Below are 13,613 nucleotides of genomic sequence, written 5' to 3' on the forward strand. Positions count from 1 at the left end.
AATTCTGGAGGTTGTATGTTTCCAGGAATTTATCAATTTCCTCCAGGTTTTCTATTTTGTATATGTAGAGATGTACATAGTAGTCTCTGATGATCTTTTGTATTGCTGTGGTAATAGTTTTAATGTTCCCTTTATCATTTCTGATTGTGCTTATTTGAATCTTCTTTTTTATGATTAATCTACTAGCATCTAGCAATCTTCTTTATATTTTCAAATAACCAACTTTTTATTTCACTGATCCTTTGTAAATTTTTTGCCCACATTTCATTTACTTTTGTTCTTTGTTATTACTTTAATCTGCCAGTTTTGAGTCTGTGTTGTTCTTGACTCAAATGAAATAACACATTTAACTTTAACTTCTCGGGGTGCTTTTTGTAATGAATTCATCCCGGAAGATGTCCATGAAAATCCAGAGATGCTCGATATCATATATGAAGCAGGAGTCACACTACAGTCATATGTATCTTACATGATAACAGGGCATGGGTGTGTGCATGCAAGTGAACATGTGAGTATCAGCATGAAGGGAGTAGTGTGAGTGTGCACTCATGTGAATAAGTGAGTGTGTGTGATTTTTCTTGTATATATATGTTATTATATTACACACATTCATCATTTCCACCGAATTTAAGATCTCAGGCCCGCTCTTAGAAAAATACTCACCCTATCTGCAAGTCCCTCAAATCTCCTGCATGCTTACCCTTTCCCAGGGTGAAAATGCAAGTTGATAACACATGTCAGTTTGCCTTGTGTGTGTAGTATACAAAGTGCAATCTGATATTTGAGAGTAATATCTCGATAGAAAAGCTAACCTCTCCTTCCTGCTGATTTTCTCCTGACCATCTCTTTATAAACTTCCTCCTTAAATAGCAGACATGGATTCATTGTCTTCAGTGTGGTGTTGTGCTCTCAACTGGGCTAACAAAGTGCTTCTGTATTTGGTGAAAGCAGAGCCAAAACACACTTTCCATTTATTGTCTCTCCTAATATATAACTCTCTTATATTTAACTGTCACTATATTATGTTTTATTTAATTTTTGACTTTTAAAATTTTATAAATTCTGTTGAATTATTTTCAGAATCTCAACAAATGATAACTGTTTTGTAAGAAAAAGTGGCAATTATGTGTAAATGAAATTGAAGTTTGGAGTGCTAGCTCATTTTATTGAATTCTTATAACACGAGATAAGCATTATTATCCTCATTTAGCAAACAAGGAAACTGAGGCTAAGAAAGATTAAGAGATATACTTCTCCAAGTCACTTAGATGAGAAGAAGCATAATTTGTCTATTTACTCCCAAGATCATTAACTAGCATAGTATTTCTTATTAGTTGCTTAGTGAACGTTTGTTGATTGATGACAGCTACTTCACTCTCTGAACAAATAACTGTCCAAGAGTTCAAGGAAAAACAACTTTTACATCAGTTAATTTATTATTTCAGTACAACAGGGCTTTTTGAGTCACAGTCACCCCGCTTATACCAATTCACCACCTCCACTAATGCAAGATAATTTCATTTCACTGGTATGTACTAAGTTACCACAGGGATGGTAGTGTCATCAGTTTATTGAACACAGAAAAATGGAATTGGGGAAATGCAAGAGTGAGTTAATTTCTATGTGAGAATACAAGTGTATTCTTTATCTTTAATGTAATAGTTAAATATACAAGACACTAAAATACAGAAAAGTTTTTTGATCCTTCTGGTTGTATTATATAATTTATGAATCATATTAGTAAACTACTCTGTTAACACTGATGACAGAAATAACCTGACAAAAAGAGGACTACTAAGAATTACTTTTGGATAAAGGTCTATAATATTTTCATGTGAGTTACCTCATCTAAATAGTCCACACAAAATCATTTCTTCATAAGCATAACAAATGTGTTCACCACTTTTTAATAGAATTTTCATAAGGATCAAAAGTGAAAATATTTGTTAAACTGTCCTGAAATCATAAAGCATAAAATAAGTAAGGAAATAATAATAATTACTGTTACCACCCATGTTTTTGCTTTTAAAGCAATTGAAAATATAATTTTATTTAATGTGGGCCATTCACTTAAGTGTTCTCATTCTGCCATAAAGAAAAATGACACTGATAAATGTTTTGATATTAACTTAGTTTGATATTTTAATGATGTGTATTGTTTCTTTGCCTTAATCATATTGCAGGATTGTTCAACCTGAATTGAAAGCACTTGCAATTGGCTTCCATTCATTGATTATGCGATCACTAGGTATGATAAATATAGATTACAAATTTAACATGTAAATATTTATGTTAAGGTTTAAAGAAAATGTAATTAATTTTAACTATAAGAATGTATAAAAAGATATAAGAATCATTGCCTTTTTTGATAAATTAAAATAATAAGACACAGGACAATTGAGTGACTTAGAAGAGAATTTGATTGTTAATTTTTGTGAAAGTCAATCTATTAAGAGCAAAGAATCATCATATTTATATTATACTCTTTCTAACAGAAAGGTAATATCTAAAATTTTCCTTCTTTCAGAAAAAGAACAATGTTTCTTCCAGGTATAGGCAGAGTGGAGGGCCTTCCTTCTAAATGGAAGCATTATTTAGGACTGGCCTTAAGTATCTTAGGAGCCTTAGGAATCTGGTCAGATTCCTAAGATTTATACAACAATCTTCTGTTGTATAAAACAACAGAAGCTGACATTAACTGTGCCACTTCCCACGGCCTGGTCCTGTAAGGCTGAGCAGCTAACTATTGTCAGGAGTTAATGCAAAAGGGAATGAGAATGCAAACTCTACAACTGGGAATCTTAGATTAAGAGTGCATTCTGAATAAAAGAAAGATCAGAAAATTGTGGTTTATGTTGGCAAAAAGTAGGATTGTAAACTCCAGAGGCCAAAGGCCATTAACAAATATTTTAAATTTATTTTTTGTTATTTCAGTAGGATTTTGGGAAATAAGTGATGTTTGTTACATGAATAAATGCTCAATAGTGATTTCTGAGATTTTGGTGCACCCATCAACCAAGCAGTGTGCACCATACCCGATGTGTAGACTTTTATCCATCACCAACCTCCCATCCTTTCCCCTTAGTCTCCTAAGTCTATTGGATCATTCTTACTCCTTTGAATCCTCATAACTTTTTTCCCAATTATGAGTGTGAACGTTTGATGTTTGGTTTTTCATTCCTGAGTTACTTCACTTAGCATAGTAGTCTCCAATTCCGTCCAGGTTACTGTGAATGCCATTATTTCATTCATTTTATGGCTGATATATAATATACATATACCATATTTCCTTTAGCCACTCATTGATTGATGGGCATTTGGGCTGGTTCCATATTTTTGCAATTGCAAATTATGCTACTATAAACAGGCATGTGCAAGTACATTTTTTGTATACTCTTTTTCTCTGGCTAGGTACCTAGAATGGGATTGCTGGATCAAATGGTAGATCCACTTTTAATTATTTAAGATATCTCCACACTGTTTTCCATAGTGGTCGTACTAGTGTACATTTCCTCAAACAGCGTAAAAGTGTTCCCTTTTCACCACATCCAAATCAATACTTATTATTTTTAATTTTTTTTATTATGGCCATTCTTGGAGGAGTGAGGTGATATCACATTGTGGTTTTGATTTGCATTTTCCTGATAATTAGTGATGTTGAGCATTTTTCCATATGCTTGTTGGCCATTTCTATTTCTTCTTTTGAGAATTGCCTATGCATGTCCTTAGCCCGCTTTTTGATGGGATTGTTTGGTTTTTGTCTTTCTGATTTGTTTGAGTTCTTTGTAGATTCAGTATATTAGTCTTTTGTCAGGTGTACAGATTGTGAAGATTTTCTGCTGTTCTGTGGATTGTGTATTAACTCTGCTGATATTTCTTTTGCTGTGCCAAAATGTTTAAGTTTAATTCAGTCCCATCTATCTTTGCATTTGTTGTATTTACTTTCGGGTTCTTGTTCATGAAGTCTTTGCCGAAGCCAATGTCTAGAATAGCTTTTCCAATGTTATCTTCTAGAATTTTTATGGTTTCACGTCTTATATTTAAGTCTTTGATCCATCTTGAGTTGATTTTCATATGAGGTGAGAGATCAGAATCCAGTTTCATTTTTCTGCATGTGACTTGGCAATTATCCCAGCACCATTTGTTGATTAGGGTATTCTTTCCCCAGTTTATATTTTTGTTTGGTTTGTCAAATATCAGTTGGCTGTAAGTATTTGGCTCTGAGTTCTCTATTGTGTTCTGTTGGTCTATGTGCTTATTTTTATACCAGTACCATGCTGTTTTGGTGACTATGGCCTTATACTATAGTTTGAAGTCAGGTAAGGTGATATCTCCAGATTTGTTTGTTTTGCTTAGTCTTACTTTGGCTATGAAGGCTCTTATGCAGTTCCATGTGAATTTTAAGATTGTTTTTTCTAGTTCTGTGAAGAATGATAGTGGTATTTTGATAGGAGTTGCATTGAATTTGTAGGTTGCTTTTGGCAGTATGGTCATTTTCACAATATTGATTCTACTCATCCGTGAGCCTGGAATGTGTTTCCACTTCTTTTCATCATCTATGATTCTTCCCACAGTGTTTTGTAGTTTTCCTTGTAGATGTCTTTCAACTCCTTTGTTAGGTATATTCCTAAGAATTATTTTATTGTTTGACAGCTATTTTAAAAGCGGTTGAGTTCTTGATTTGATTCTCAGCTTAGTCATTGTTGGTTTGTAACAGAGATACTGATTTGTATACATTGATTTTGTATCTTGAAACTTTGCTGAATTCATTCACTAGTTTATGGAGCTTTTTGGATGAGTCCCTTAGGGATTTCTATGTTTACAGTTATATCATCTCTAAACAGTGATAGTTTGACTTCCTTTTTATCAATTTGTATGCCCTTGATTTTTTTTCTCTTGTCTGATTGCTCTGGCTAGGACTACCAGTATTATGTTTTGTTCCAAAGTAGGCATCTTTATCTTGTTCAAATTTCAGGGGGAATGCTTTCAACTTTTCCTCATTCAATAAAATGTTAGCTATGGGTTTGCCATAGATAGCTTTTGTTACTTTAAGGTGTGTCTCTTCTCTGCCAATTTTACTGAGGGTTTTAATCATAAAGTGATGCCGGATTTTATCAAATGCCTTTTCTGCATCTGTTAAGATGATCATATGATTTTTTTCATTCTGTTTTTGTGGTGTATTTATTGACTGGTGGATGTTAAATCATCCCTACACCTCTGGTATGAAACCCACTTTACCATGGTGCATTATCTTTCTGATCTTCCGTTAGATTCTGTTAGCTGGTATTTTGTTAAAGATTTTTGCTTCTAAGTTCATCAAGGATATTGGTCTGTGGCTAGGCCTTTCCAAAAAGTTTTCTTTTTTTGTTATGTCCTTCCCTGGTTTGGGTATTAGACTGATACTGGCATTATAGAAAATTTAGGGAGGATTCCTCCTTTCTCTATCCTGTGGAATACTGTCAATAGGATTGGTAACAATTCTTATTTGAATTCCTGATAGAATTCAGCTGTGAATCTGTCTGGTTCTGAACTCTTTTTGTTGGTAGTTTTTAGATTACCATTTCAATCTCACTGCTTTTTATTGGTCTGTTCAGAGTTTCTATTTCTTCCTGGTTTAATCTAGGAGGGTTTTTTTTTCCCCCCCACAGATAGCTGCCTTCTAGGTTTTATTTATTTATTTTTAATTTTTTAAAATTTATTTGTTATACTTTAAGTTCTGAGGTACATATGCAGATTGTGCAGGTTTGTTACATAGGTATACATGTGCCATGGTGGTGGGTTGCTGCATGCATCACCCCATCATCTACATGAGGTATTTCTCCTAATACTATCCCTTTCCAATCCTCCCACCACCTGCTCCCTTAGCCCCCCACCCCCCAGGCCCAATTGGGTAATGTTCCCCTCCCTGTGTCCATGTGTTCTCATTGTTCAACACGCACTTATGAGTGAGAACATGCGGCATTTGGTTTTCTATTCTTGTGTCAGTTTGCTGAGAATGATGGTTTCCAGTTTCATCCATGTCCTTGAAAAAGGACATAAACTCATCCTTTTTTATGGCTGCATAGTATTCCATGGTGTATATGTGCCACATGTTTTTTATCCAGTCTATCATTGATGGGCATTTGGGTTGGTTCCAAGTCTTTGCTATTGTGAAAAGTGCTGTAAAAATGTGCATGTGTCTTTATAATAGAATGATTTATAATCCTTTGGGTATGTACCCAGCAATGGGATTGCTGGGTCAAATTGTATTTCTATGTCTAGATCCTTGAGAAATCACCACACTGTCTTCCACAATTGTTGAATTAATTTACACTCCCACCAACAATGTAAAAGCGTTCCTATTTCTCCACATCCTCTCCAGCATCGGATGTCTCCTGATTTTTTAATGATCGCCATTCTAACTGGTGTGAGGTGGTATCTCAGGGGTTTTCATTTGTATTGATCTAATAACCAGTGATGATGAGCTTTTGTTCATATGTTTGTTGGCTGCATAAATGTCTTCTTTTGAAAACTGTCTATTCATATGCTTTGCCCACCTTTTGATGGGGTTGTTTTTTTCTTATAAATTTGTTTAAGTTCTCTGTAGATTCTGGATATTATCCCTTTGTCAGATGGATAGATTGCAAACATTTTTTTCCATTCTGTTGGTTGCCAATTTACTCTACTGATAATTTCTTCTGTTTTGTAGAAGCTCTTAAGTTTAATTAGATCACATTTGTCTATTTTGGCATTTGTTACCATTGTTTTTGGTGTTTTAGTCATGAAGTCCTTGCCCATGCCTGTGTCCTGAATGGTATTGCCTAGGTTTTCTTCCTGAGTTTTTATGGTATTAGGCCTCATGTTTAAATCTTTAATCCATCTAGCATTAATTTTTGTATAAAGTGTAAGGAAGGGATCCAGTTTCAGCTTTCTGCATATAGCTAGCCAGTTTTTTACAACACCATTTATTAAATAGGAAATCCTTTCCCCATTGCTTGTTTTTGTCAAAGATCAGATGGCTGTAGTTGTGTGGCATTCTTTCCGAGGCCTCTGTTCTATTCCATTGGTCTATATTTCTGTTTTGGTATCAGTACCATGGTGTTTTGATTACAGTAGCCTTGTAATATAGTTTGAAGTCAGGTAGTGTGATGCCTCCAGCTTTTTTTCTTTTTGGCTTAGGATTGTCTTGGCTATGCAGGCTCTCTTTTAGTTCTATATGAAGTTTAAGGTGGTTTTTTTCCAATTCTGTGAAAAAAGTCATTGGTAGCTTGATGGGGATAGCGCTGAATCTACAAATTGCTTTGGGCAGTACGGACATTTTCACAATGTTGATTCTTCCTAACCATGAGCATGGAATGTTTTTCCATCTGTTTGTGTCCTCTTTTATTTCCTTGAGGAGTGGTTTGTAGTTCTCCTTGAAGAGGTCCTTCACATCCCTTGTTAGTTGTATTCCTAGGTATTTTATTCTCTTTGTAGCAATTGTGAATGGGCATTTGCTCATGATTTGGCTCTCTGTTTGTCTGTTATTCGTGTATAGAAATGCTTGTGATTTTTGCACATTGATTTTGTATCCTGAGACTTTGCTGAAGTTGCTTATCAGCCTAAGAAGATATATAATCATGCCATCTGCAAACAGGGACAATTTGATGTCCTCTCTTCCTATTCTAATACACTTTATTTCTTTCTCTTGCCTGATGTCCATAGCCAGTACTGCAAATACTATGTTGAATAGGAGTGGTGAGAAAGGGTATCCTTGTCTTATGCCAGTTTTCAAAGGGAATGCTTCCAGTTTTTGGTCATTCATTATGATACTGGCTGTGAGTTTGTCATAAGTAGCTCTTATTATTTTGAGATAATCCATCACAACCTAGTTTACTGAGAGTTTTTACCATAAAGGACTGTTGGATTTTGTCAAAGGCTTTCTCTGCATCTATTGAGATAATCATGTGGTTTTTGTCTTTGGTTCTGTTTATGTGATGGATTATGTTTAAAGATTTGCAGATGTTGAACCAGCCTTGCATCCCTGGGATGAAGCTGACTTGTTCATGATGGATAAACTTTTTGATGTGCTGTTGGATTCAGTTTGCCAGTGTTTTATTGAAGATTTTTGCATCAATATTTATCATGGATATTGGCCTGAAATTTTCTTTTTTAGTTGCGTCTCTGCCAGGTTTTGGTATCAGGATGATGTTGGTCTCGTAAAATGAGTTAGGGAGGATTCCCTCTTTTTGTATTGTTTGGAATCGTTTCAGTAGGAATTGTACCAGCTCCTCTTTGTACCTCTGGTAGAATTCAGCTGCAAACCCGTCTGGCCCAAGACTTTTTTTGGTTGGTAGGCTATTAATTGCTGCCTTAACTTCAGACCTTGTTATTGGTCTATTTAGGAATTCATCTTCTTCCTGGTTTAGTCTTGGGAGTGTGTAAGTGTCCAGGAATTTATCCATTTCTTCTTGATTTACTGGTATATGTGCACAGAGCTATTTGTAGTAATCTCTGATAGTAGTCTATATTTCTGTGGAATCGGCGGTGATATCCCCTTAATCATTTTTATTACATCCATTTGAATCTTCTCTTTTTTCTTTTTTATTAGTCTGGCTAGCAGTCTATCTATTTTGTTCATCTTTTCAAAAAAACAGCTCCTGGATTTATTGATTTTTTTGAAGGAGTTTTTGTGTCTTTATCTCCTTCAGTTCTGCTTTGATCTTAGTTACTATTTTGTGCCTTCAGCTAGCTTTTGAATTTGTTTGATCTTGCTCCTCTAGTTCTTTTAATCTTGATGTCAGAGTGTAGGGTTTTTTTAATCTTTCCTTGCTTCTCATGTGGGCATTTAGTGCTATAAATTTTACTCTAGACACTACTTTAAATGTGTCCCAGTGATTCTGGTATGTTGTGTCTTCATTCTCATTGGTTTCAAAGAACATCTTTATTTCTGCCTTCATTTCATTATTTATCCAGTAGTCATTCAGGAGCAGATTGTTTAGTTTCCATGTAGTTGTGCAGTTTTGAGTGAGTTTCTTAACCCTGAGTTCTAATTTGATTGCGCTGTGGTCTAAGAGGCTGTTTGTTATGATTTCCATATTTTCCATTAGCTGAGGAGTGATATACTTCCAATTATGTGATTAATTTTAGAATAAGTATGATGTGGTGCTGAGAAGAATGTAAATTCTATGGTTTTGGGGTGGAGAGTTCTGTAGATGTTTATTAGGTCCTTTTGGTTCAGATATGAGTTCAATGAGTTCAAGTACTGGGTATCCTTATTAATTTTCTGTTTTGTTGATCTCTCTAATATTGACAGTGGGGTGTCAAAGTCTCCCACTATTATTTTGTGGGAGTCTAAGTCTCTTTGTAGGTCATTAAGAACTTGCTTTATGTATCTGAGTGATCTTGTATTGAATTTGTTCCTCACCTTTAGATTTTCTAGTTTATGCACATAAAGGTGTTCATAGCAGACTTGAATAATCATTTGTATTTTTGTGGTATCAGTAGTAATATCTCCCATTTAGTTTCTAACTGAGCTTATTTGGATCTTCTCTCTTCTTTTCTTGGTTAAGCTTACTAATGGTCTATCAATTTTATTTATCTTTTCAAAGAACCAGCTTTCTGTTTCATTTATATTTTGCATTTTGTTGTTATTGTTGTTTTACTTTCACTTAGTTCTGCTCTAATCTTTGTTATTTCTCTTCCTCAACTGGCTTGTATTTGGATTGTTCTTGTTTCTCTAATTCCATAAGATATGACCTTATATTGTCTATTTGTGCTCTTTCAGTCTTTTTGATGTAGGCATTTAAAGCTATGAACTTTCTTCTTAGCACCACTTTTGCTGTATCCCAGAAGTTTTGACAAGTTTGTCACTATTTTTGTTCAGTTTGAAACTTTCTTTAATTTTTATTTTGATTTCTTTTTTAGCCCAACAATCATTCAGGAGATGGTTATATAATTTCCATGTATTTGCATGGTTTTTGGTGTTCTTTTCTGTGTTAATTTTCAGTTTTCTTTCACTGTGGTCTTAGAGAATACTTGATATAATTTCAAGCTTCTTAAATTCACTGAAACATGTTTTGTGGCCTGTCATGTAATCTATCTTGAACAATGTTCCATGTGCTGATGATTATAATGTATATTCTGTAGTTGTTGGGTAGAATGTTTTGTAAGTATCTGTTAAGCTCACTTGTTCTAGGATATAGTTTAGGTCTGTTGTTTCTTTGCTGACTTTCTGTCTTGATGACATGTCTAATACTGTCAGTGGATTATTAAAGTCCCCCACTATTTTTGAATTGTTGTGTATCTCATTCCTTAAGTAAGTCTAGTAGTAATTTCTTAAATATAAATTTGGGAGTTTAGTGTTAGGTGCATATATATTTAAGATTGTGATATGTTCCTGTAGGACCAGTTCTTTTATCATTATATAATGTGCCCCTTTGTCTTTTTTAACTGTTGTTGCATTAAAGTCTGTTTTGGCTAATATAAGAATAGCTACTCTTGCTCATTTTTAGTGTTCATTTATGTAGAATACCTATTTCCACTCCTTTAAGTTTATATGAGTCTTTATATGTTAGGCTAATCTCCTGAAGACAGAAGAAACTGGGTTGATGAATTCTTATCCATTTTTCCATTCTATATCTTTTAGGTGGGGCATTTAGGTGAGTTACATTCAACATTAGTATTGAGATGTGAAGTACTATTCTATTCATCATGCTAGTTGCCAGAATATCTTGGGTTTTTTAATTGTGTTATTGTTATACAGGTCCTGTGAGAGTTAAACTTTAATGAAGTTCCAATTTTTTGTATATTTTGAGGATTTTTTTCAAGATTTAAGGCTCTTTCAGCAGTTATTGTGGTGCCAGCTTGGTAGTGGAAAATTTTCTCAGCATTTGTTTGTCTGGAAAAGACTGTATCTTTCCTTCACTTATGAAACTTAGTTTTGCTAGAGACAAAATTCTTGCCTGATAACTGTTTGTTTAAGGGGGCTAAACATAGGAATTCAGTACCTCCTAGCTTGTAGAGTATCTGCTGAGAAATTTGCTGGGATTCTGATAGGATTTCCTTCGTAGGTTACCTGATGGCAAAGTTTTTGCCTCACAGTTCTTAAGATTCTTTTCTTCATCTTGACTTTAAATAACCTGAAGAATATGTGCCTAAGTGATGATTTTTTTTTTTGCAATGAATTTCCCAGGTGTTCTTTGAGTTTCTTATATTTGGATGTCTAGATTTCTAGCAAGGATGGGAAAATTTTCCTTGATTATTCACTTAAATATGCTTTACAGATTTTTAGATTTCTCTTCCTTAGGAACACCAATTATTCTTAGGTTTGGATGCTTAAACTAGTCTCAAACTTCTTGGTGGCTTTATTTTTTTTAATTATTTTTTCTTTGTCTTTGATGAATTGGTTTAATGTGAAAGCCTTGCCTTCATTTTTAAATTATTTTTTCTTTGTCTTTGATGAATTGGTTTAAGGTGAAAGCCTTGTCTTCAAGCTCTGAAGGTGTTTCTTCTTATTGTTTGATTCTATTGCTGAGACTTTCCAGTGCATTTTGCACTTCTCTAGGAGTGTCCTTGATTCCAGAAGTTGTGATTGTATCACGCTTTTTGTTTCCTTAAGTTGCACTTCACCTTTCTCTGATGCCTCATTGATTAGCTTAATAGTGGACCTTCTGAATCATTTTTTTGGCAATTCAGAGATTTTATCTTGGTTTGGATCCATTGATGGTGAGCTGGTGTAATTATTTGAGGGTGTTAAATAACCTTGTTTTGTTATATTATCAGAATTGTTTTTCTCGTTCCTGCTCATTTTGTAGATTCTGACAGAGGCAAGAACTGGGGCTCAAGGGCTACTGTTCAGATTTTTTGGTCCCATAGGGTACTCCCTTGATGTGGCATTCTCCCCATTCCAACAGGGGGATTGCTTCCTGATAGCTGAACTGCAGGGATTGTTTTTGCTCTTCTGGTTCTAGCCACCCAGTGGAGCTATTGGACTCTAGAATGGTACTAGGGAGTGTCTGCAAAGAGTCCTGTGATGTGATCCATCTTCAGGTCTTTCAGCCATGGATACCAGTATTTGCTCCGGTGGACGTAGCAGGAGAGTGAAGTGGACTGTGTGAAGGACCTTGGCTGTATTTTTGCTTAGTGCACTGGTTTTATGTTAGTTGACCTCCAGCCGGGAGGTGGCGCTTTCAAGACTATATCAGCTGCAGTACTATAGGGAGGAAGCAAACTTGCCCTAGGGTCACAGGTAGGGCCGTAGAGCTACCAAAAGGTTATGTTTTTGACATCAGTAACCAGGGAAGATAGAGAAAGACCATAAGGTAGGGGGCAGAGATAGGCATCTCTGAGCTCAGACTCTCTTTGGGTGGTGTGATTCCCAGGCCAATGAAGTTACGTTCCCAAGGAATTATGGCTGTCTCTGCTGAGTCACACAGATCTCAAAGGAAGTGGTAGGGAGAGGGACCAGCAGCAACGAGCCTCACCCTGCTCCTATATAGCATTCAGTCCTACAGGCTCGTCTTACTGCCTCTGTGCCCCTCAACAACACTGAGTCTGTTACCAGGCATTTGGTGAGCAAGGCTGAGAACTTGCCCCTGACCACCAGCCTCCCTGCAGAGAAAGAAAGCCAACTCAGTTTTTTTGGCATCTCAGGGAGCCTGCAGCTGGTGACGCAATTTCTTTAAAGGGTTTGTGGATTCTCTCAGCTTTCCCAGTATGTGCTATGGTAGTTCTTGGAGCAAAAGTTCACAATGTGAGTCTCCATATGCTGCTCTGTCTGTCCATGTGGGAGCTGCAAGCTAGTCCTGCCTCCTATCTGCCATCTTTTAAAGGCCTATATTTTAAATATTCAAAGTTGAGTAGAAAATATTTGGAAAATTACTCTTTCTCCCTTGTGGCCATTTGCCTTTTTTACTGCACAGATCCCTGTTGTTAAACAATGTCTAGCCTAACCCCTGTGAGTGCTCCTTAGTAAGAACTGTAAACCTTGTAGCTTATTCCTGAGAAGTAGGAAAAGAGCATCTTTCAAGCAGGGATTGGTGCAGAGGACTGATTATGGCCAATAGGTAACCACTGATGGCAAAAAGAAAAGAAAGTGGGAAGGGTCAGTTTCTGGGACCCTTGCAAGCAAAGGAAAAGTATGGCCAAATTACAATGGAGTTGTCACAACATGTATTTGGTGAGAAGGTCACATATCCTAAAAGGTTAAAAAAAAAAATCAAAGGGAACAGGAGAGAGAAGATGGGGATGCTGCAGGGTTACATCAGTTCTCTACCCAGTATTCCCTTTCTGTGCCCCTAATCTTCCAGTCTCTGTCATCTTGGCAATTCTCTACCTTCAGATTCAATGAGGATATCTCACTCCTGGAACTTGGAATGCAGAGGCTGAAAATAGTTCTAGGCAGTTAGTATTTCCTCTGATATGTGGAAATGAAACTATAAAAATAGAAATTATTTTAGCAACATAAAATAGGAAAAAGTAAATTTAGCCATCCTAATTGTGAGCATCCAATTTTGATATGTTTAGGTTATCAGAAGTTTCTAATTATAGTAATTAAGTTCTAGTTTGTTAGTTAACACATTTACTTCATAAAGTTTATTTAAACCAGTGACATAATGTGAAGAAAACAAATTGTTGGCATCTATTTTCTTTTT

General features: G+C 35.6%; 1 protein-coding gene across 1 annotated transcript in view; it reads left to right on the top strand.

The window, feature by feature from the left end:
* LOC116533783 (putative solute carrier organic anion transporter family member 1B7) overlaps positions 1–13,613 on the top strand; it is a 62,785-nt gene that overhangs the window by 34,171 nt on the left and 15,001 nt on the right. Inside the window, 1 exon segment of the mRNA XM_032253653.1 lies at positions 2,184–2,248. Within this exon segment, the coding sequence (XP_032109544.1) occupies positions 2,184–2,248 (65 nt within the window).

This window comes from Sapajus apella, unplaced genomic scaffold (genome assembly GCF_009761245.1).
Source record: "Sapajus apella isolate SASKATOON/1434 unplaced genomic scaffold, GSC_monkey_1.0 scaffold84, whole genome shotgun sequence".
Taxonomy (NCBI): domain Eukaryota; kingdom Metazoa; phylum Chordata; class Mammalia; order Primates; family Cebidae; genus Sapajus; species Sapajus apella.